This window comes from Saccopteryx leptura, chromosome 2, assembly GCF_036850995.1.
Source record: "Saccopteryx leptura isolate mSacLep1 chromosome 2, mSacLep1_pri_phased_curated, whole genome shotgun sequence".
Classification (NCBI taxonomy): Eukaryota; Metazoa; Chordata; class Mammalia; order Chiroptera; family Emballonuridae; genus Saccopteryx; species Saccopteryx leptura.
This window is the reverse complement of record NC_089504.1, coordinates 232,116,073-232,140,731: the sequence shown is the minus strand read 5'-3', so window position 1 is coordinate 232,140,731 and position 24,659 is coordinate 232,116,073. Positions and strand designations below refer to the sequence as shown.

Genomic DNA, 24,659 nt, shown 5'->3' with positions numbered 1-24,659 from the left:
CACAAAAACTTCTAAATACATAGACGATTTCTAGAAAATACAGAAGAAACCTGTCACGACAGTTGTCCCTGAACCTAAGACCAAGGACCAGAGTCTGGGAAGCAGGATGAGAGAGACACTTACATTTGACTGTCAACTCTCCTACTGCTGAAAGCTTTATCACATGCTCCTTTATCTACACCAAACCAATATCAAAACATACATTCTCTGCAGAACACACAATCTTACTTATTATATTGGAAACATTGGTCAAATTACTCAAAACCTGCATACTTTTACAACTTGCTCTGTGTATCTGACTTTTAAAATTGAGCAAGAGGTGTAGTTTTACCAAATATCACCTATGTGTCTGTTCTTATAGTAATCTTATAGTATCACTTGAGGAAAAAAAATTCAAACTCCATACCAGTGGTAGTCAACCTGGTCCCTACCGCCCACTAGTGGGCATTCCAGGTTTCATGGTGGGCGGTAGCGGAGCAACCAAAATATAAATAAAAAGATAGATTTAACTATAGTAAGTTGTTTTATAAAGATTTATTCTGCCAAACTTAGCAAAAATCCAACATAAAGTACTTGGTAAGTAATTATTATTATATGCTTTAACTTGCTGTAACTCTGCTTTATAAATTTTATAAAGTAAAGTTACTTCCCTACTTTATAAATCACCATTACTGTGGAACCAGTGGGCGGTTAGAAAATTTTACTAACAGAGATACAAAAGTGGGTGTTAGGTATAAAAAGGTTGACTACCCCTGTTCCATACAAAACAATGAGGACAACCAGAACAATATGAAACCAGAATCTGTCCTGGGCAGAGAGGCCTCTGGCTTGCTGGATCCTGTGCACCTGCAGCTGGCTGAGCTCTTAACTGCTATGGGATCTCAGAACAAGGAGCATCAAGACCTTTGCACTTCAGGTCCAGCATGACAGAGAGTGGGTGTCTCTTTAGCATCTCTTTGCGTTTGTCATCCAACTGAACTCCCAGTGTGGGTCGCCGGCGTTTCTAGACAAAGGAAAGAATAGATGGTGAGCACTGGTTATATGAATCTGTCCCTTCCTTCTCTCTACTAGCCAGGGCCTCCACACTGCAGCCTGGGACCTCATGCTTCAGGTATTCAGCCGCCAGGCTCCCAGCAGCCCTTCCTCTCAAACATTTCTTCTGCTTCAAGAAATGACTGCACCTGCCAACTAGCCAGCCCCAGTGCAGCTTCTTGGCACGCCCACAAGAGGAAATGGCTCTCACCGTGGTCTGCTCCTCCTCAGCGTCCGAGTCGCTTTCATCATCGGCTGCCAGAGAGAGAAGGCATCGATAGGAGAGAGGGCCCCCAATGCTCCCTAAAGCACCTCAATCCATGGGGCATGAAGGGGCCCAGACTCTGTGTCATTTGTAAATGGGTTTCTTTAAAGAATAAATTATAACTTAATTTGCTGCTTCATATTGTTTAGAAAATATGGTGATGCAAGAAAAATGATCTGTAATCCCACCCATGATTTAAAGTGTTTTTTATATTTTTTAATGTTATCCTATGGACCGCAAGCCCCTCCACTGGTAGTGGTAGTGGTGGAGGCAATAACAGTAATATAAATAACAGTAACAGCAGCTCATATAATTTGAGAGGTCGCTGTGTACCCAGGTTGATGCTACCCTTTTGCATGCATGATCTTGTTTAATTCACATAATAATTCTACATGAGGTATTACTACCCAGTTTTGATAGGTGACTAAACCAAGGCTCAGAAACGAAAGAGCTTGCCTGAAATCAGTGAGCTAGTGCACAGCAGGGCTGAAATCCAAAGGCAGTGCTTTCCCTGTCGACCCATGAACATAAAGTCAAGCTCTACAGGTAATTTTCAAAGGACCAGCACTGCCCTTGGGTGGTGACTTAGCATCTCTGGTACCAGCTACAGAAGACTTGAGGGAGGGTCCTGACCAGTGTATTACCTTGGGAGTCCTCGTGAGGCTTAAACAGAGCCTTGGCTTCATCCACACTGCCTTCAATCGCCACAGACAATGTCTTATCTGGGAGCAAAAAGAAGCTTTGTGTGACAGCTGCTGAGGGAAGAAGCTAAGCTACATAAGCAGGCCAACGCTGGGACTGTATTTCTTTTGCCTGTCACTGCTCCTTACTGACTGGGCGTTGGGAGGACTAAACCCTCTCCAAATAAAGAGGAACAAAGTAGGTAATAAGCTTTTTTGCATCATTTACTGAGAATAAGAAACCCAGGGCCTGACCAGGCAGTGGCGCAGTGGATAGAGCGTCGGACTGGGATGCAGAGGACCCAGGTTCGAGACCCCAAGGTCACCAGCTTGAGCGCGGGCTCATCTGGTTTGAGCAAAAGCCCACCAGCTTGAACCCAAGGTCGCTGGCTCCAGCAAGGGGTTACTCGGTCTGCTGAAGGCCCGTGGTCAAGGCACATATGAGAAAGCAATCAATGAACAACTAAGGTGTTGCAACGCGCAATGAAAAACTAATGATTGATGCTTCTCATCTCTCTCCATTCCTGTCTGTCTGTCCCTGTCTATCCCTCTCTCTGACTCACTCTCTGTCTCTGTAAAAAAAACCCACAACAAATAAATAAATAAATAAAAAAGAAAAAAGAAACCCAGAGTGTAGATTCCTGGATAAGTACCACATGAGACTAGTGTGAATTCTTGTTTACAGGTTTACAAGATACAGAAATCCCAACCTAGGGCCTAAGGCTGCATAGTACTCTTCCGCCAACTGTCTTAAAGGTTCTCATACAGAAGCCCACATCCCAGAAGTCACGGCCTTCAACCGACTAAGTGCTTATTTTCTGTTCCACCCTATACCACACACCTGACTGGCAGTCAGTTATCTGGGGAGGCAGGAGAACAGTGGACAGAAACTTGGACCCTGTAGCCCGGTCCTAGGCCTGAATCACTGCTCCACCAATTTCTAAACATGTGACTTGGAAAGTTAAGTCACAACTCTGAGCCCCATATTTTGCATTATAAAATCAGAATGTGAAAATGACATCTGCCCAGTTGGATGGTGAGGTGATGTTTATAATGAATGAGCTGATGCATATCATTTTAGTTATAAAATCATTTAAAAAAATGTTTTAATCTTCACAACAACCCTATAAGAGCAATACCATTATATATTCCATACACTTACAGACGTGAAAATTAAGGCTCAGAGAAGTTTGATACAATATCCAGGAAACAGATAAGCCAGGTCCATTCAACCTGAGCTTGGCATCTCAAGTACAAAGCTAAGAGGCCCGTTCCGTGCCCCAGGCCTGACACCTCCCCAATTGACACCTGGGCCTGCCTCTGTGGAGTCCCATGGGTCTAGGGCTGGGAGGTCACAGGCCACCACCCCTCCTGCTCCATTCAAAAGATATACAGATTACATATAGTCACAGAAGCCTGAAATGATTTGCTCAACTGTACTAAGGAGGGATGACAAACTTTCCCCAAATGGCAGGTCACTGAGATAATATTCCCAGATGGCCGACTAGTTCTTTCTCTTTGACAACCCTGCGTGAACCATCACACACCTTACCCCAAATAAGCTGGTTGCCCCCATCAACAACTGGCACACTTTTGAGAATTACTGAAATTCTACCGTAAAATGAGAATGGAAACAGTTGGGGCTTAAACACAAAAGAAAATTACTCACCCTGTCTAGGGGGCTGGGAGGATTTCATATGAGCTGATGATGAAACAGGAGGGAGAACAAAGGGGAGGGAGAGGACCAGGAGATCAGGAACACATAAGAGAGACAGTAATGTGTCGGTGCCTATGGCTGCGAGGAGAAGCATGCACTGATGGGGGTGGAGAAGAAAGTTCAGGTGCTGAGTGAAAGCTGCAGCAGGACAAGAGGCAGGGTCTCCAAAAACTTCTCAACACCCTAGTGGAGTAAAGGGCTCCCTTCAAGCTTAGTAAAGATACCTTCTCTCCCGGAGAGAAACACCATAATGACATGCAGCCTGTCTGGAGCATGGAAAAGCCTAGGAGGACTGGCTGGGACTGTGCTCACCAAGCCCTCTCTCCGAAGTAGAGCAAGAGGCATTGATCCACCTGCCAAGCGTGCTTTGGGCTGCCTGGCCACTGCACCCAACAGCCGACCAGCCAGGCTCACTAAGATTCAAAGCCATCCATTCTGAAATGCCCAGCAGGTTAGTCCAGCCTCAGGCCAGCTAGTCAAAGCAGCCATGCTGGGTGATGCAGCGGGGAGGGCAGGGTTTGTCACCTGAGGGTTTCTGAGCAGGGCCTGGGTGCTTTCCGCAGCAGCCAGTGCTTCCAATTGACCCAGTCAGCCACAGCTGTTGCTCCCACAGCCCCTCATCCCCACCTGGCCAGCATACTTACCACAGGCCTGCCCATACGCAGTGGCCTGGACAAAGAGGACATAGAGAGGGGGCGGCAGGTGCCTGGCCGTCTCATATTGCTTGTGAGCCTGGTCGAAAGGCATGAACAGGTACTCTTGTACTGGCAGGGAAGCCTGCATGGAACAAAAAGAGGATATGACTATGTAGCTGCTCAGTTATCTTATGCAGTTTTTTATTTATGAAAGTGATACATAATAAGCTAACAGAAATCACAGGTGGATAAAAGGCCAGTATTTAAGAAATCAATTGTACTTCTTTACACAAATAACAAATAGTTAAGAAAATAAATTTTAAAAAAAGATAACATTTCCAATAGCATCAAAAAACATCAAATACCTAAGAATAAATAAAAGGTGCACGAACCTCTATAGTACACAAAGACCTGAGAAACAAAAGATCTAAATGAATGGAGATATATGCTATGCTAATGACCTGGAAGACTCAATCTTTTCCCCAAAGTGATCTACAGATTCGATGCAATCCCAGTCTAAATCCCAGCAGGTGAAAATAGAATAGCTGATTCTAAAATTTACATGTAAATATAAAGGCTCAAGAATAACCAAGATGATTCTGCAAAATGAAGTTGGAAGACTTACACTACTGAGCATCAAGACCACTGACAGAGCTACATTAGGCAACCTAGTGTGACACTGGTGCATAGAGACACGTAGATCACACACAATCCTACACACACTGACATTTCATTTATGACAAACGTGGCACTGCAGAACAGTAGGAAAAGAATGGTCTTTCAATAAATAAGTCAGCCGAATACCTACATGGAAAAACAGTGAATCTAATCCCTTCCTCACTATATACAAAATTCCACTTCCAGGAAGATTACAGATCTAAATGTGAAAGGTAAACAATAGCACTTCTATAAGAAAAGAGAGTATCTCCATGACCTTGGGACAGAGAAAGATTTCTTTTTTTAGAGAGAGAGACAGAGACAGAGAGGAAGGGAGCGAGATGAGAAGCATCAACTCTTAGTTGGAACAATTCAGTTGTCATTGATTGCTTCTCATACATGCCTTAACAGCGTGTGGTGGAGGGGGCTCCAGCCCAGCCAGTGACCCTTTGCTCAAGCCAGGAACCTTGGGCTTCAAGCCAGTGACCTTTGGGCTCAAGCCAGTGACCATGGGGTCATGTCTATGATCCCACATTCAAGCTGTGACTCTGCTCTCAATGCTCAAGTGGGTGAGCCCAAACTCATCAAGCTGGCAACCTCGGGGTTTCGAACCTGGGTCCTTCGTGTTCCCAAGTAAATGCACTTTCTACTGAGCCACCACCTAGTCAGGCTGAGAAAGATTTCTTAAACAGGATACAAAAGGACTAACCAAAAGAAGAATACTAATAATTAGAGCATATTAAAATTAAGAATACTGCTCATTAAAAAAATATCATTATAAGAGTAAAGTCACAGAATGGAAAAGTTACCTACAAAAGACTCAATTCCAGAAAATATAAAAAACTCTAAGCAATCCAACAGACAAGTGGGCAAAAGACTTGAATAGACCTATGCCAAAAGAGTTCATTCAAAAGCCTATAAGCATATAGATGATGCTGTGGTCAACTGTTACTGGTCCCAGGGAAAGGGGAATTAAAAGCACAAACGATGCCCTCCAGAATGGCTACAATGAAGACTGACAACATCAACTGTTGATGAGAATGTGAAGTAGTTAGAACTTTCTTACCGGGCTGGAGGAAATTTCCGTAAATCAGTACAATCGCTTTACAAAACTAAATATACACATAGCATATATATTTTTAAACATTTATTGATTTTAGTGAGAGAGGAAAGGAAAGAGAGAGAGGGAGAGACAGGAACATCAACCTGTTCCTGTATGTGCCCTGACCAGGGATCGAATTGGCAACCTCTGCGCTTTGGGAGGATGCTCCAGCTAACCAAGCAATCTGGCGAGGGCCACATAGCATATTTTTTACTAGGAAAAATGAAGTACAACCCAAACTTTAGTTTCTGTTTTCTTTTTGTCCTATTATAAAGTGCTACTGGAGATATTTCTGTTAACAATTCTAATTCTATGCCTAGAGTTGAAGGGAGAAAATGTAGATCTTGACAAATCTCAGAAAAGAGAATTTATAATTTCTCTAGGGTCTTTTGCAAAGTTCCTTCATATTAATCATTTACCCTGTTTCATAAAACTATAAAGATTTAGAACAAATCTGGCCACACAAAGCAAACAGAATCAGGTCACCTATATTGAAAGACATTACATTTTATGGTAAAGTGGGGACCTTTCCCCCTAGAGTACCCAATGGCTTTCAAATATGAGTCAAGTCCCTTTCAGAGTGAGTAGATCTGCTGAGAATCTGCCCCTAGGTACAGTCAGGGGGATCTAACAGATACTTACAGAAGCACACTTTGATGCCTGGAGACTTTGGGGCCTAGTAAAGACCATGAAGTTGGTAAACTAAAGAGTTTGCAAAAATGTTTTATCCAGATGAGGCTCTGGGTGGAAAGACAATGCCCCAGATTTGTATAAAGGTTCCTGAGACCACCTGGCCAGCTTTTCTTCCTCCCAGGACACAACCTTTTCATACCAGCTGCATAGGATTTCAGCCAGGACCACCCTTGTACTGTACTCTAACACAGGTTAGGGTAAGAACTGGCAAAACCCAGAGGGAGACATGGCTGCTGGTGGCTTAGGTCAGTAAGGTCTCACTGGTTCTTTAGTGACAGCAAAGCAAAAGGCTGAGGGGTGGGGCTTTGGGGGGAGGTCCTCACCTGCATAATGCTGTTCAGGCGAGGCTGGAGGCTGCTCAGGTATTCCTTCTTTACCTCAATCTCCTTAAGGATCTTCTCCTTGTTGGACAAGCACTCTCGGTACTTCTCTGCCAGCCTGTTGGGAAAGGACAGAGCACAGTCACTAGATGCTCTCCAGGGATATCCTGATATGCCTGTTCACTGTCAGAATCCACCTAATAACAGCAGTCATGATGAACTAATGTTTGCCCAGCACTTACTATGTGCCAGGCACTTTGAAGAACTCTGTATAAGCCTTATTGCATTTAATCCTTATAAAAACCCTGGAAGATAGGGACTTTTCTTATCCCCAAAGAAGGAAATGAAGGCTCACAGAGGTAGGTAATTTGCCCAAGGTCATCCAGCAAGAGTAAGCACAGAGCTGAGCTTTGAGTCCATCATGCCTGTCTAGCTCCAGAGGCTCTGCCCAAAACCTCTAGGGAATATTCCTGTGTCATCATCTGCAACATTTTTTGCCTTTAGAAGCAAGACCCAAACTTTCACAAACATGTGGACCTCATAGCTACAGAGGACTCCATGAAGTGGCCTGAATGGGGCAGGATAAGGATGGATTCCAACCAGTGTCACAGAAATGCAACACTCCCCAGGGCACAGGGGAGTTGACAGGCCAGCCCTATCTGCTAAAAAACTGACCCCAATTCCCTAAGAATCGGACTTAGTACTTATTAAATTTATAACATGGGTTGAAGGCACAGAATACATTCTATAACAGAAAAGGGCAAAGGGTTAAAACAGCTGCTTCTCCAATGAAAAACAGAGCATATGTACCAATTGAAAAGCCTAGAATTCTGGTACAAATATGAAAGAGGGAAAAATCACCATAATGAAACAGATGCAGCCATTAAAAGTCCAATGTGAAAAAAAAAACTCACAATACTCTTAGAAAGAGCAAGATTAAATTACGTAGTATAAACATTCTATTTAAAGTTGATAAATCAAAGCTCTTTTATTTTTATTATTTATTTATTTATTTATACAGAGACGGAGAGAGTCAGAGAGAAGGATAGATAGGGACAAACAGACAGGAAATGAGAAGCATCAATCATCAGTTTTCCATTGCAACACCTTAGTTGTTCATTGACTGCTTTCTCATATATGCCTTGACCGTGGGCCTTCAGCAGACCGAGTAACCCCTTGCTCAAGCCAGCGACCTTGGGTCTAAGCTGGTGAGCTTGCTCAAACCAGATGAGCCTGAGCTCAAGCTGGCAACCTCAGGGTCTCGAACCTCAGTCCTCCGTATCCCAGTTGGATGCTCTATCCACTGCGCCACCACCTGGTCAGGCTTTTTAAATTTTTTTGACAGAGACAGAGTCAGAGAGAGGGATAGATAGGGACAGACAGGAAGGGAGAGAGATGAGAAGCATCAGTTTTTTTTTTCCTCGTTGCGGCACTTTAGTTATTCATTGATTGCTTTCTCATTGTGCCTTGACCGTAGGACTACAGCAGACCAAGTAACCCCTTGCTCAAACCAGCGACCTTGGGTCCAAGCTGAACCCACGCTCAAGCGGGCGACCTCGGGGTCTCAAACCTGGGTCCTCCGCATCCCAGTCCGATGCTCTACCCACTGCGCCACCACCTGGTCAGGCAAATCAAGCTCTTTATTTGCACAGGAAAGTCTTACATGTAAAGGTACCTTGAAGCATCATTTATTACAGCAAAAAATGGAAACAACCTAAAAGTACAATCCAACAGGGGAATGATTATGTGGATTACAATTTTTCCATACATGGACTGTTGCATTAGAATAATGTCTGTGTGTTTTAAAATACCTCAAGCATATTCTTATAGGCAGGGGAAAAGGCAAAATCAAAGTTAAGTTATGGTACAAAACGTATTTAGGTCTCAAGTGTTAAAATTTTAAAAGGAAGATCGCTCCAACTTTCTGTTAATAGCCTTAAGCAATTCCAACCCCACTCACAATGCAGTTGGCCAAATTTGAACTATCAGGTGTGAATCAATCACAAAATGAGATTTGGTCTTAAGAGACTATTCTGCTGGTGGTACAGAGATTTGCTGTCAGATTGTGGGTCAAAACAAAGTATTGTCCCCTGTGGTTAAAGGTCCGTGTCTACACAGTTTAACAAGGTCAGGGAGGAGGAAACACTACCTTTTCCGCTGCTCTAGCTCCCAATCCAGACGAGCAAGGGTTTGCTGGTGAGGGTCTCCCATGGTGATTTCAGCCTTGCTGATATCTGGAGGAGCCTCTTCGTAAAACTCCTCTAAACTAACCAGGTCGATTTCTTCATGCTTTGACCTATAGATAAAAATGAATGTCAAGCTGCTGTTCTTAGAAATACAAACTGTGGCTTAAGTAGGCCCACAGTTTCTCCCCGTGTACACCCACTGAGCCCAGGTCTACAGCTACTCAGGGACATGGAATCCAGTCTTCTCAGCAAACGCTCATTAGTAGATGTTTCCATTGAAGAGAGGTGGTGACATGCCACAGTATCCTTATTTATGCTGTCCAAACTGATTTATCCATGAATTAGCTAAAGACCTAGAAGGGATGCTAATCAAACTTATAGCCATCTCCCAGCTGAGCAAGAGACCTAAGAGCTTAAAAAGCCTAATAAAAACACTATGGTCTAGGAGGCCATGGCCAGGTAGCTAGGTTGGCTATAGCATTGTCTCGACATGCCAAGGTTGGGGGTTTGATCCCCAGTCAGGGAACATTAAAAAATCAACCAATGAAGGGATGAATAAGTGATAAAATGAAATAAAATTTCTCTTTCTCTCCCCCTTCCTCTCTAAAACAAATTTTTAAAAGTGCATCAAAAATGTTTTTAATCAGCATCATTATTAAAAATACACTAGACAAATGTCAAATGTGTCCCACTCACCCCTAGTTTATTACAAATAAAACCTTCCTCCTTTCTTTTTTTTTAAATTTATTCATTTTAGAGAGAGGGAGACAGACAGGGAAAGAGAGGGGGAAGAGAAGAAAGAGAGGGGGAGAGAAGGGGATTGAGGGGTAGAGAGAGAGAAACACTGATTTGTAGTTCCACTTATTTACACATTCATTGGTTGCTTCTTGTATGTGCCCTGACCAGGAATCAAAATCGCAATCTTGTTGTATTGGGACAATGCTCTAACCAACTGAGCTACCCAGCCAGAGTGAGGCATTACGTTTTGAAAAGAACACTGCCAAACTCAAGTTTGTTCACCTGAAGGCAGCTAAGCAGCAATAAATACCAAAGAATAAAATCCACTTGCAAAAATAAACCATTGGAACATTACAGATGAAAACTTGACCAAAAGGTTAAAAGGACATGACAGGAAGTGAGTTATTCCCACACCAGGTGCCCAGGAATCATACTGGCAATGAATGTAAAGACCCCTGGCCTGACCTGTGGTGGTGCAGTGGATAAAGCGTCGACCTGGAAATGCTGAGGTCGCCGGTTCAAAACCCTGGGCTTGCCTGGTCAAGGCACATATGGGAGTTGATGCTTCCTGCTCCTCCCCCCCTTCTCTCTCTCCTCTCTCTCCACCCCCCCTTTCTAAAATGAAAAAAAAAAAAAAAAAAAGTTAAAGAATGTAAAGACCCCTGCTGGGGAGAGACAACTGCTTTTGACCAGGTGCAGACCTCAAAACTCGAACGGGTCAGGTAGGCTTCTGAGTTTCTGTGTGTAGGCTGAAACTACTGCTTCCAGTTTTCCCACTTATCTATTCACCCTTCTCCCAGGTCCCACAGTCTCCATAATCACTGGATTTCTTTCTTTCTTTTTTCAGATTTCTTTTTAGAGACTAGCTCACACAGAGCTATGTAGGAAGAAGCGGTTACCAACAGACCACTTGAAGCCTTGTCCTCCAAAACTCACTTAAATTCCAGACACTTGGTGATCTCCTTCTGCAGGTGCATCACCTCATACAACAGGTTCTGGAGCTGCAGGTGATAGGCATCTACTTTCTGCTTTGCCTAAAAGGAGGACAAGGTCACAAGTGAGAAAGGCAAGTCTGGTAGGGTGGGGCGGGGCAGGACGGGGCAGTGTCAGCAACTCAGAAAAAGGGGTAAAGGAGATTGTGAAGGGGATGGGGAGGGGGCGGGGGGAGGAGAAGGAGGGTAAAACCTCGTGGGTCTGATCTCTTCCTTTCTTCAACCTGATGTGGGCTATTCGGTTAAGCTTCTTTAAAGTCATGAAATGCACACAGCTCTGGATCTTGCGATCTTCAATTTCAGTTGCCTGCGGGCAGAGAAAAACTAGTAAATACCTCAACACCAGGCCCCAGGTCAGCTTCCTTCAGCTCCAAATTAGGACAAAGGAAAGAGTCAGAGAGAAATGAAAAAAATGACTGCAAAAGGCAAATGCTTAAGGTTCTCAGGCAGAAAAAGCAATTTCTGTGTGGACTGAAACAACAGGAACTGAATATGGAACAAATGCAGCCCACAATAATATATGGCCCTACATATTCCACAGTGAGATCCTAACAACAGCAACATACTGACATATAATTTGGCCTCTATATATAACATTACAGAATAAATGAAAATAACAAAATTATAGCTGTAAAGCTTGGTTATAGTAAGAGATAAGATATAATAATTTTAACAATATTGGCAAGTATAAGCACAAACAAGTGAAATTAATTCCTGGAAAAATATAGGTTGTCTTGTTTTGTTTTGAACTTATCTAGTTTGTAGTCACATTTGTTTAGTTTCTCTGCCCAGAAGCCTATTTTATTCATCTAATATTAATAATTTCATTTTTAGTCTCTCTGATTTACCTATATTTATCTATCCTTATAACAGCAAGGGAATTTACATGAACCGTCATTTCTCAACAGCTAGCAAAATGCTTAACACTTAACCCTTTGAGTAGTACGAGCGTTCGTGTATGCCCTCGTGCCTCCTGACCATCCAGAGTACGATCAATTTATTTTAAAAATGTATTAGGCAACATTAAAAAAAGGCAAATGTATGTTGTTCTTGTTTCCATAAATTGGTTATCAAACAAACATGATTTTAAGTTAATAAAACTGGAACTGGAACTATATTTCATTTTTTGAAAAAAAACTCACTCCCGGGGGTCAGTGAGCATGAGAAAAACTCGCTACTCAAGGGTTAATAAATGTTGGCCCTGGCTGAATAGTTTAGTTGGTTAGAGCAGTGGTCCCCAACCTTTTTTGGGCCGCGGACCAGTTTAATGTCAGAAAATATTTTCACGGACCGGCCTTCAGGGTGGGACGGATAAATGTATCACGTGACCGAGACAAGCGTCAAGAGTGAGTCTTAACAGACGGATGTAACAGAGGGAATCTGGTCATTTTTTAAAAATAAAACATCGTTCAGACTTAAATATAAATAAAACGGAAAAAATGTAAGTTATTTATTCTTTCTCTGAGGACCGGTACCAGTCCACGACCCGGGGGTTGGGGACCACTGGATTAGAGCATCGCCCGGAAGCGCAGAGGTTGCCGGACTGATCCCTGGTCAGGGCACATACAGAAACAGATCGTTGTCCCCATCTTTCTCTCTAAAATCAATAATAAAAATAAGTAAATAAATAAATATTAGTTGGATGAATTATCAAACTATAGTTATGGAAAAAATTAATTATTCTGTATTTTCATTACCATAGTTGGTGATTGGGTGGTGATGAGAAAGTCCAATAAATTACTAGGCAGGTCTCTAGAGCCCCCAGACTCCAACTACTTATTCACAGCTAGGACAGAAGACCAAGATCAGGAAGGGCTCTGGCAGGTGCAAAACATGTCCATTTGTGCAGACCCACTAGGGTCGTGTTTGTCCGGTCTACTCCTTACCACATCCTTGCCTCCCCTGCTCTTCAGGTCCTGGATTTCAGCCATGAGTCGCTGTAACTCCTGGCATGTGTACTTGTACAGCTCATAGTCTCTGCCAGGGTCCCGCAGGTCCACTTCAGCCTCCTCACTGTAGTATTTACCTTCCTGTGGAAGCAAGGATACAGGCCTTGGGTAGGGTGTAAAAGTTTCCCTGGAAGGACCAGGGACAGACACGGGCTGAAATCAGTAATAATAAGGCCCCAAATTAGGTCTCTAAAGGATCTGGTCCTGCCTGACCAGGTGGTGGCGCAGTGGATAGAGCGTCGGACTGGGATTTGGAAGGAACCAGGTTCGAGACCCCGAGGTTGCCAGCTTGAGCATGGGCTCATCTGGCTTGAGCAAAGCTCCCCAGCTTGGACCCAAGGTCGCTGGCTCGAGCAAGGGGTTACTCAGTCTGCTGAAGGCCCGCGGTCAAGGCACATATGAGAAAGCAATCAATGAACTAAGGTGTTGCAACGAAAAACTGATGATTGATGCTTCTCATCTCTCTCCATTCCTGTCTGTCTGTCCCTATCTATCCCTCTCTCTCTCTCTCTGTCACTGTAAAAAATAAATAAATAAATAAAATTAAATTTAAAGGATCTGGTCCTCTAATCAGATGTTTTTCTTCTTTTCAAAATGCATGCTTAGTGACCGAGATTCAGAATACAGTGAGGAGTATCAAAAACAAAATAAAAATTTGCCTGTAATTTTACCTCCCAGCCTGAAATAACTCCATTGTTAATACTGTAGATAAACACAAATTTTATTTATTTAAAAATTTTAAGCTTGACCAGGTGGTGGCACAGTGGATAGAGCATCAGACTGGGATGCAGAGGACCCAGGTTCTAAACCCCGAGGTTGCTGGCTTGAGCTAGGGGTCGCCAGCTTGAGTGCAGGGTCACTGGCTTGAGCGTGGGATCATAGGCATGACCCCATGGTTGCTGGCTTGAGCCCAAACGTTGCTGGCTTGAAGCTCAAGGTTGCTGACTTGAGCCCAAGATCGCTGGCTTGAGCAAGGGGTCACTCACTCCTGGTCAAGGCACATATGTGAATTCAATCAATGAACAACTAAGGAGCTGCAACGAAGAATTGATGCTTCTCATCTCTCTCCCTTTCTGTCTATCTGTCCCTATCTGTCTCCCTCTCTGTCAAAAATAAATAAATAGGCCCTGGCCGGTTGGCTCAGCGGTAGAGCGTCGGCCTGGCGTGCGGGGGACCCGGGTTCGATTCCCGGCCAGGGCACATAGGAGAAGCGCCCATTTGCTTCTCCACCCTTCCCCCTCCTTCCTCTCTGTCTCTCTCTTCCCCTCCCGCAGCCAAGGCTCCATTGAAGCAAAGATGGCCCGGGCGCTGGGGATGGCTCTTTGGCCTCTGCCCCAGGCGCTAGAGTGGCTCTGGTCGTGGCAGAGCGACGCCCCGGAGGAGCAGAGCATCGCCCCCTGGTGGGCAGAGCATCGCCCCTGGTGGGCGTGCTGGGTGGATCCCGGTCGGGCACATGCGGGAGTCTGTCTGACTGTCTCTCCCCGTTTCCAGCTTCAGAAAAATACAAACAAAAATAAATAAATAAATAAATAGCCCTGGCCGGTTGGCTCAGTGGTAGAGCGTTGGCCTGGCGTGCAGGAGTCCCGGGTTCGATTCCCAGCCAGGGCACACAGGAGGGGCGCCCATCTGCTTCTCCACCCCTCCCCCTCTCCTTCCTCTCTGTCTCTCTCTTCCCCTCCCGCAGCCAAGGCTCCACTGGAGCAAAGTTTGCCCCCAGGGCGCTGAGGATGGCTCTGTGGCGTCTGCCTCAGGTGCTAGAATGGCTCTGATTGTGGCAGAGCGACACCCCAAGATGGGTAGAGCCATCTCCCCCTGGTGGGCATGCCGGGTGGATCCCGGTCGGGCGCATGTGGGAGTCTGTCTGACTGCCTCCCCGTTTCCAGCTTCGGAAAAATACAAATAAGTAAATAAATAAATAAATAAATTTAAGACTTTATTCATTTTAGAGAGAGAGAGAAAGCATGTGCACAAGAGGAGAAGGGGGAGGAACAGGAAGCATCAACTCTCATAGGTGCATTGACTGGGCAAGCCCAGGGTTTCAAAGCAGCTACCTCAGTGTCCCAGGTCTATGCTTTATCCACTGCGCCACCACAGGTCAGGCACAAATTTTATTTTTTAACAAAATGAGATCATATTGTCCATACTGTGTAATGCAATTTTTCATCCCAATAAATAAAGATCTCTTTCAAAATGGATGCATGATAGTCCGCTATATAGATAAACCAAAATTAATTTAATCAACTTTCTATAGATGGATGTTCAGATGGTCATATCAAGCTTTAGCAAAGATTAAAATATAATAATTGGTCTCTTAGCCTTTGGAGTAAACAGAACAAATCTCTTTAATAAGAGAGTTAATAGTTAATAATACTGTATTGTCTATTTGAAGGTGCTAAGAGGGTAGATCTTACAAGTTCTCAATACAAGAAAATAAGTTTTTTGTAACTATATATGGTGACAGATGTCAATCAGACTTATTGTGGTGACCATTTCACAATATACCAAATATCGAATCATTCTGTTGTATACCTGAAACTTAACACATAACATGTCAATTATACCTCAATTATAAAAGAGAGTCACAATCAATGCCCTGCAAAAAATAAGGCTCTTCATTAATCTTCATTTCCTAAATCGGAGAAAAGTATTTTTTATTTAAATTTAAACTGGTATGTTTCTCTATTCTAGTTTTTTAAGTGAACAAACAAAAAATAACTAACCAAATAATAAAACAGTTAATAAATTAGCTTGACAGATTACAGAGAAACAGCAAAAGGAGAATCTGCTGACCACAAGAGCTCTCAAGACCACAGAAAAGGTCCTGCAGGCACATGGTTCAGGTACCATCTTAGTAGCAGACCACGGATACCACATCTCCAAAGCTCCAGTGGCATGCTGCAGATGGACTGCCTTCTGATAGGGGAAATTGGAAACATACACCATACTAGAATGCATTCTCTGTATAGGCACTAATCATGCCTAATAAAGGCTTGTTGGTTCTTAGGATACTGCAACTACACCGATGTAGATACTTAGGCTCTGTAGAGTCAACTGAATTCTGGGCACCTTGTTAAACAGAGGCCACCTGGGGGGTTCTCCCTGTGACACTCAGCTGGTATAAACCCACAGCCAGCTGCCTGATCACAAGCTGCAATTTCTCAGCAGCATGGAAGCCCTCGCTAATCTCACCTGCTCAGTGTCAGAACGATTACGCTTCCCTTCACTTGGAGCTCCATCACTTCGGATCACTTTGGGCTTCCGTTTTTTGCTCGATTCTGATGACATGGTTATTTGGTAAGGTCAGAAAGAAATAACACAGACCTGTTAAGAGAAGAAAGCTTTAGAGATTTTCCAGAGTTAGAATTGGAGATTTTTCTGGAGTCATAATACTGAAGTCTTACTAGCAGTTCTGGTCATTTACACCTTGATAACTCAAGAAAATGCAACCCTCCAAAGCCTCAGTTATATCCTCTGTAAAAAAGGGAGGAGGTGGAGTCATCCCTCAGCCTGTCCAAAATGAACTCATCTTCTTTACCTCCACTTCCTTTAAAGGCACCGCCACTGACCAAACTCCTCAACCTGGCACATAAGCACATTCCCAATACTGCTGATTGATCACCGTGTGCTACACCTCGATCTAAACCAGTGGTAGTCAACCTGGTCCCTACTGCCCACTAGTAGGCGTTCCAGCTTTCATGGTGGGTGGTAGCGGAGCAACCAAACGGTGCTGCGATTATATACTAATCGACTAACTGTTGACCAGTCAAGATCAGGACAGCAGTCAGACTCTGTTACAGGGCATTTATATTGGGACCGCACCCGACCTCTTTTGCGACCACCTGGCCCACATCTGCGAGCGGCCAACTACCTGACCCTGGGTCCACACCTGCCACCCGATCCAGCGGGCAGTTTATGACCGCTATTGTCGCCCCAAAACTAGCAGTTCGTTGTTTTATTACCCCGTAGACCAGTGATAGGCAATCTTTTAGAGCTTGGTGTGTCAAAATTCGCCAAAAAACCGAGCATAACTCGGGTGGTGTGTCACTTCGAGAAAAAAACCCTAATTTCGTGATAGTTATAGTTTAAATAACAAAAATGTATAATTGTAATATATAACTGTATTTAATAAACCAAAAACTAATTATATAACTTACCTGCTTAGTGACTTTTTTGTTCATCTGTCAGTCGGTTTCTTTTGTTGGTCTTGATATTATTATTTTTTTTTAATTATTTATTTATTTATTTATTTTTTACAGAGACAGAGAGAGAGTCAGAGAGAGGGAAAGACAGGGACAGACAGACAGGAATGGAGAGATGCGAAGCATTATTATTTTTTCATTGTTGCACATTGTGACCCCTTAGTTGTTCATTGATTGCTTTCTCATATATGCCTTGACCGCGGGCCTTCAGCAGACCAAGTAACCCCCTGCTTGAGCCAGCGACCTTGGGTCCAAGCTGGTGAGCTTTTGCTCAAACCAGATGAGCCCGTGCTCAAGCTGGCGATCTCGGGGTATTGAACCTGGGTCTTCGGCATCCCAGTCCAATGCTCTATCCACTGCACCACCACCTGGTCAGGCTGGTCTTGATATTATTTAACTTGTGTGGAGTGCCGTGAACTGAGATAAGTGAGGGGGAGGGGGAATTCTTTAACTAAACTGCCTATTAGTGACTTTTTTGTTGCTGAATTTCATTGGCTAAATCTTCAGTTGAAGGTTGGTATTTTGTATACTTCAAGTCCAAGCAAATGCTACTAACTTCATCTGTCAATCTGTTTCTTTTGTTGGTTTCAATATTATTTAACGCTGAAAATAAGGTCTCACAAATCTCACAAAAAGTACGTAGAGAGAAAAATTGTGAGTAAAGCCCATTGCTATATTTTTCAGGGTGCTAAAAGTGTCTGGTAATAGTTTCCAGGCACTCCAAATTTCCTGTTCGTAGTGGCACTCCTCTTGATTCTCCAAGCGGCACCTTTCCAGATTCTCAAGCTTTGACCTCAAGTCAACAAACACCTGAGCCCAGATGCTGTCTTGAAATTCTGCAAGTTGCATCTTATGTAAATTAAGATGGCTGCCGCTATTTCTGATGGCGGGAAACGGCACCCATAGCACAGGCCCTCGCCTCTCCCAGCCTCCCCCTCCACTTATCTCAGTAATGATGGTCAATTAGAAATCCATGACACCCCAGAACAGTAGATTGGATGATGGTTGCTGTGGTTATGTGGTTGCTGTGGTTATGTGGTTGCTGGAAATGGTGATCACAGGACCCCTAGGGATGCGTCCCCCGGGGCATTCTGCTGCTCCCTGCTCCACTGGCCGGAAGTGAGGTCAAAGATCCCCTAACGGCCTAACCGGAAGTCCCAGAACTAGACGCTCTGTGCCGGAGTTCTGTTGTTTTGGCCTACAGACCTCCAGCACAGGGTGTCTACACTACAGCAAATGTTTTTCCTTGGCTCCTGCACCTGGCTGTGCAGGAGCCGAGGATGAAACATCCTTATCGGCATGCGGCCCCATACTTCTCTGGTATGTGGCTGCATGTGGCCACATGTCATTGAAAATGGCTACACGTGTCAGTGCTGACAAGCGTGTCATAGGTTCATCATCATGGCCATAGACAAAGAACTCCATGGTTTGACACTTCTTTCTATGACAGAAACTACTGGACAATGGCGACACAAATTAACTCATATTTTCCTCTCGATTCCCGGATTTTAGGGTAATAGGGTGACATTCTAGGAACCCCCTCTTGGACTGCCAAAACTAGCCAATGTCTTGCTATTTCACCCCGATCGTAAAGAAGTGATGCCATTGGCCAACACTTGCTACATAAAATTTTATAAAATGCACAACCATGGATACTCACTAACTTAGTCTCGTCTGGACAAACTCTAGCTCAACCACGATACTTGTAATGTCACGACCACGCAACAGATTTCAAATGCATGCGCATAAGTTTTGTTCACGTTATGTAAGTAAAGCTAAATCGTTATGTAATCGAAACTAAAGTCAGTACATAGTTAGATTTCTGAGAGCAAGCACGTGCTTACAGCTTCAAACAAAATATTGTGAAATATTGTGAGCCTATGTCTCAAAAAAAAAAAAAATGCAAGCGGCTATTCACCAGAGTATCTGAAGATGGATTTCATAGAATCTGTTGCAAATAAACAACATCCAATGTGTTTATTGTGCCATAAAACATTATCCAATGAGGCAATGAAGCCAAGTCGATTGCTAGAACATCTTTCTACAAAGCATCCAAATGACAAGGACAAGCCCATTGAATATTTTCAGGAAATATATAAAAAATTTCAAAATCGTTCAACTATCGTTGCATCGTTTAAGAAACAACATACAACAAACGAAGATGGATTAATTGCCACTCATCGCATTTCACAAATAACTGCAAAAAGTGGTAAAAGCTATAATATTGGAGAAACTGTAATACCCTCTATAAAAGAATTTATCTCAACAGTAATGCATCAGGATATACCTCAAATTTTAAAAACGTTGCCCCTAAGTGATAGCACAGTAAAGCGACGAATTGATGAAATGACAGTTAATGCTGAAAACAAACTTATAAGTATTCTCCAAAACTCTTCATTTTCCATGGAATTGGATGAATTTACCATTGCAGAGAATGATGCTTTATTGATGGCATATGTTAGCTATTTTGATGAAAACAATATATTACAAGAAGAAATGCTATTCACAATAAATCTCATCACAGATACAAAAGGATTATCTATATTTAATACTGTGAGAACATACTTTACAAAAAATAATATTTCTTTGAATAATATTGTTGCGTGCGCTACTGATGGAGCACCATCAATAGTAGGTCACTTTCGTGGATTTGTTACTTATTTGAAGCAGGAAGTGCCAAATGTTTTATGTATTCATTGTATGGTGCACAGATAACACCTTGTAGGAAAACATCTAAGTACAAGTCTCCATTCATTATTAACTATAATAATTCGAGCTGTAAACAAGATCAAATCCAATGCAAAGAATGATAGAATGTTTCCACAGCATTGCCAGGACAATAATGAAGATTTTATTAAGTTACTTTTGCACACAGAAGTTCAGTGGCTGTCAAAGGGTACATCTTTGGCTAGTTTTGTAGCATTATATGATAGTGTCATACAATTTTTTGAAAATAATAATGAGACCAATCTATGTCAACAGTTAAAAAAATGATGCCTTTTACTTAGCAGATATTTTCAAGAGATTTAATTATGTCAATTTGCAGCTTCAAGGAGCTAATAAAACTCTTATAGGTTGCCAAAGTATTGTGCTGCTATTATTATTTTTTTTTTTTTTGTGGAATAATAAGAGGCTTTATTTAGTACAGAGCGGGCTTCCTGCCCAACGAGGTTCCCTGGCCTCAAGGAAAGATGGAGGCCAGAGAAGTCGCCTTGTGCTATTATTTATTGACAAACTTGAACTACTTCGTCATAATCTATTGAAGAGAGAATTTCATCAGTCTCCTCAATGATCATCTATAAAAAAGATGATGTAACTCCAGAGGATACTGACAGATTCAGTAGCCACCTCAACGAGAACTTAAATTGGACATGGAAAAACGATCTGAAGATATTTTTAAATTGAAGGTATATAACTGGATGAAAAATCCTTTTACCGCAAATATTGAAAAGGCTGATACAACTTGCCAAGAAGAACTGTTAGAAATTAGATATGATGAAGAAAGTAAACATAAATTCGACAGTGGTGGATATGAAAACCTATGGCAAAATAAAAAAATGCCAGTCTTATATCCAAATATGTGGAAAATGGTATTCAGTTTATTGATACCTTTCCCTATTTCATATCTTATGGAATCAGGATTTAGTGCTGTTAATCATATTATGACGAAAGAAAAAAACCACCTGAATATTTCCAAAAGGGGAGACCTTCATTTGTTCTTCACAAAAATTGAACTGGATATTCAATATTTAGTTTCCCAGCATCAGCCTCAGGGATCTCACTAATAATTCAATTAACTAATGTAATTTCTATGTATGCAAAGTATAACTACAGTAAGTTGTTTTATAAAGATTTATTCTGCAAAACTTAGCGAAAATCCAACATAAAGTACTTGGTAAGTAATTATTATTATATGCTTTAACTTGCTGTAACGCTGCTTTATAAATTTTATAAAGTAAATTTACTTCCCTACTTTATAAATCACCATTACTGTGGAACCGATGGGCGGTTAAAAAATTTTACTACTAACATAGATATAAAAGTGGGCCATAGGTATAAAAAGGTTGATTACCCCTGATTTAAACACTTTATGGGCATGTTCTCATTTGATCTGTATACAAATCTTTTAGATAAGAACAAGTACTGTTTTATAGATAAGAACACTGCACATCAGAAAGGTGAGACTTGGCCCTGGCCGGTTGGGTCAGTGGTAGAGCATCGGCCTGGCGTGCGGGAGTCCCGGGTTCGATTCCCAGCCAGGGCACACAGGAGGGGCGCCCATCTTTTTCTCCCTCCTCCCCCTCTCCTTCCTCTCTGTCTCTCTCTTCCCCTCCCGCAGCCAAGGCTCTATTGGAGCAGGGTTGGCCCGGGCTCTGAGGATGGCTCCATGGCCTCTGCCTCGGGCTCTAGAATGGCCCTGATTGCAACAGAGCAACCCCTCAGATGGGCAGAGCATCGCCCCCTGGTGGGCATGCTGGGAGGATCCCGGTCTGGCGCATGCAGGAGTCTGTCTGACTGCCTCCCTGTTTCCAACTTCAGAGAAAAAAAAAAAAGAAAGGTGAGACTTGCCCAAGCTTATACAGCTAGTATGCTAAAGTTTGGTTCCATCTGTTATCACATTAGTGCTCTTTACAACTACATTATTGTGCCTCCTAGTCTTGCCACCATCTCATCTGGGGTTGCCGTCAACTCCCTGGTTAACCTCAAAATTTAAAAGAACAGAGCCTCCATTTCATACAGCTCTAGGGTCACAAAGTATCCTCCCTCTGCTATCTCACTGGTTGTCACCATAATCCTGAGGTGGGCAGCACTACATCCCATACCCTAACAAATGTCACCAACCGTTCCTGAGGAAGTCAACAGCTCATGGTGGTAGAATGAGAGAAGCCCTAAGTTGGAGTCCCCACTCTACTATTTTATAGCTATGAGTCCAGGAACAAGTCACCTCACTTTTTTCTGGATCTGTTTCCTCACAGATCAAATGAGAATAAAAGTTCCTACCTCAGTTGTTGTGGACAATGACACAGGAATGTCCTCCACTGGCAAAGGTGATGAAGATGATCTGGAGTGGGGCTTTTGATGGTACATGTGTGATCTTAAATGACGTTGAACACCTAAGAAGAAAGGTAATCTCTTTTCAATTCTTTTTTTTTAAACTTTTGATTGTTGCAAGAGAATGTCTCACTTCCCTAGTTATCGTTAACATTAGGAACACCAATGTCCCCTTGGTTTTTATCTTTTTTTTGGTGTCAGAGAGAGGGACAGATAGAGATGGATAGACAGACAGGAAGGGAGAAAGATGAGAAGCATCAATTCTTCATTGTGGCTCCTTAGTTGTTCACTGACTATTTTCTTATATTTGCCTTGACCAGGAGCTACAGCAGAGCAAATGACCCCTTGCTCAAGCCAGCGACCTTGGGCTCAAGTCAGAGACCTTGGGCTTCACGCCAGCGACCCAGGGGTTTTGACCCTGGGTCCTCTGCGTCCTAGTCTGATGCTCTACCCACTGTGCCACCACCTGGTCAGGTCAATGTCCCCTTGTTCAAAAGGACTCTATCTCAGAGCCTTAGACAATGAAATCTAGCCAGAATTAACAATGATGCTTTCATTTTAAATATATTAATGTTTTTTTTATCTACTCTGAATATGACAAGTGAAAGAAGTTTTACATGTATGACACAAATTTCTCTTTTAAAGTAAATTTAGGTGGCAACAGCCAGAGAGAAAGGGAGGATGAGGGTAAGTGGAGGAGGGTAAGGAGGGCAGTGGGGACAGAAAGACTTTGCTGCTTGGGGCAGAGGGCGCACAACAGTGTGATGTTATATTGAGTTGTATACTTCAAACCTGTATGGTTTTGCGAACCAATATCAAGCCAATACGTTAAAATAAATAAATGAAAAACAAAGAAACAAAATAAACAAATAAAATAGAAGGTTAAAAGTGACTCAATTAAGGCTCTGGTTGGTGGCGCAGTGCACAGAGCATCCCGGAGCACGGAGGTCGCCATTAGATCCTGGGGGAGCCGGTTAGGGTACAGATTAGAGCAATGAATGGGTGCACAACTAAGGAACAACCAGCTGATGCTTCTCTCTCTATCTCTCCCTTCTCCCCCTTCCTCTTGCTCTCTTAAAAAAAAACAAAAAACAACGAACGGAAAAAAAGTAATTTAAAACTTTCAGTAAATAGCCCTACATAGTAAGTTGACTTGGCCAAATTCACAAAGGTGAGAACCACAAGGTAAGACCTGAAAGGTTGAAATGGGAAACCTAACAACACAGTAAAGAGCGCCTGGCACACATAAGCGCACAATAAATGTGAGCTTTTATCATCATCTTTGTCGTCATCCTGAGGCTACAAAGTGGGGCCTACGATGCTGCAGCCACCATTTTTCACGAAGAAACAGCGTGCCGCGACGGGCGGCCGGAGAACCCGGAGGGAGTGAGGCTAGAGAGCCCAGGTGGAACTACAGACTGGGGCCCGCACTCGCCGCCCTTCTACAGTCCCAACCCTCCCTTACCGCACCACTTGCCCACCTGTCCCGGCGAGCTACCCACTTCAAGAGGCGGGGAGACTGCAGACGGGGCACCTTAGAGAAGCGGAAGAAAGGAGCGACCTGCCGGAAACGAGGCGCGGAGGCCGGAAGCGAGGCGCGGAGGGCCCGGCCGGCATTCGGGGCACGGTACAGGCCCCGGCTGCGTGACGTAGGAGCCAGGAGGCCGTGTCGACTGCATTATTTCATTGGGGAGTCTCGAACTGCTACACTCTCACGCAGCCCGCTAAAACCAGGAGACTGAGCTGCAAGGTCCAAGACCTTTATTGTGTTTCGTTCATTCTTTCCCCAGCACCTAAAGTCCCAACAATTAGTAGGCTTTCTGCCAGATACGTATTTGTTAAACGACTTGGTCTTATGCACAAGGTAATGAATGAGAGGGGAGAAACCAGAAGAATGGAGGAGCCTGCAGGAATGACTGGCTCAGCCACTTAAAGATTATCCACATTCTATGGACCTCTTGGAGACTCTCACAATACTCACAAGGAAAACAAGATCTGTAAATAAATAGGGCCATGGGTCTGGAAACCCCTAACCCCTTGCTGCCCCGGTAAAAGTCCCCCACCCACCTTGAGCCACGGGTTGCAGGTAGGACCTCAAAGGAATCACAAGCCCTTTGCATGGGCCCTGTAAAAGTTACTAAGATCTAAGAAATCTATAGTAACTTCATGCTTTGGTGCTACTAGCCTCACGTGCTCTGCCCATTAATTCTTCCACCATTAAGTTGTCTGGGTGTCTGTTATCCTGTTTGCATGCTGTTTACTGCAACAGAAATACAAGAGTGTGATAGTCTCAAAATTTGGAGCCTTGTGGATTTGCCCCCATAACCTGGATTCTTAACCACTGTCATCCTCACCCTAACAACCAATACTAGTGTGTGCAGGAAGTCAGGGAGGGCATTAATCCTACCTTACACGTTTTCTCCCACAGGTACATCAGTAGAT

At 43.3% G+C, this 24,659-nt stretch overlaps 1 protein-coding gene across 3 annotated transcripts in view; it reads right to left on the bottom strand.

The window, feature by feature from the left end:
- Positions 1–23,795, bottom strand: part of THOC5 (THO complex subunit 5) — a 40,137-nt gene extending 16,342 nt beyond the window's left edge. Inside the window, exons 1-13 of one of the 3 annotated variants that reach the window (XM_066370545.1) lie at positions 23,699–23,795; positions 22,167–22,279; positions 16,156–16,287; positions 12,904–13,047; positions 11,211–11,324; positions 10,962–11,059; positions 9,251–9,397; positions 7,105–7,219; positions 4,339–4,471; positions 3,647–3,679; positions 1,942–2,019; positions 1,244–1,287; positions 904–1,003 (exon numbers count right to left, since the gene is read on the bottom strand). In XM_066370545.1, the coding sequence (XP_066226642.1) occupies positions 904–1,003; positions 1,244–1,287; positions 1,942–2,019; positions 3,647–3,679; positions 4,339–4,471; positions 7,105–7,219; positions 9,251–9,397; positions 10,962–11,059; positions 11,211–11,324; positions 12,904–13,047; positions 16,156–16,251 (1,102 nt within the window). In that variant the 5' untranslated portion in view covers positions 16,252–16,287; positions 22,167–22,279; positions 23,699–23,795. The remainder of the gene's footprint in view (positions 1–903; positions 1,004–1,243; positions 1,288–1,941; positions 2,020–3,646; positions 3,680–4,338; positions 4,472–7,104; positions 7,220–9,250; positions 9,398–10,961; positions 11,060–11,210; positions 11,325–12,903; positions 13,048–16,155; positions 16,288–22,166; positions 22,280–23,698) is intronic. The other 2 variants (XM_066370546.1, XM_066370547.1) reach the window with 2 other exon arrangements.
- Positions 23,796–24,659: the final 864 nt, after the last annotated feature.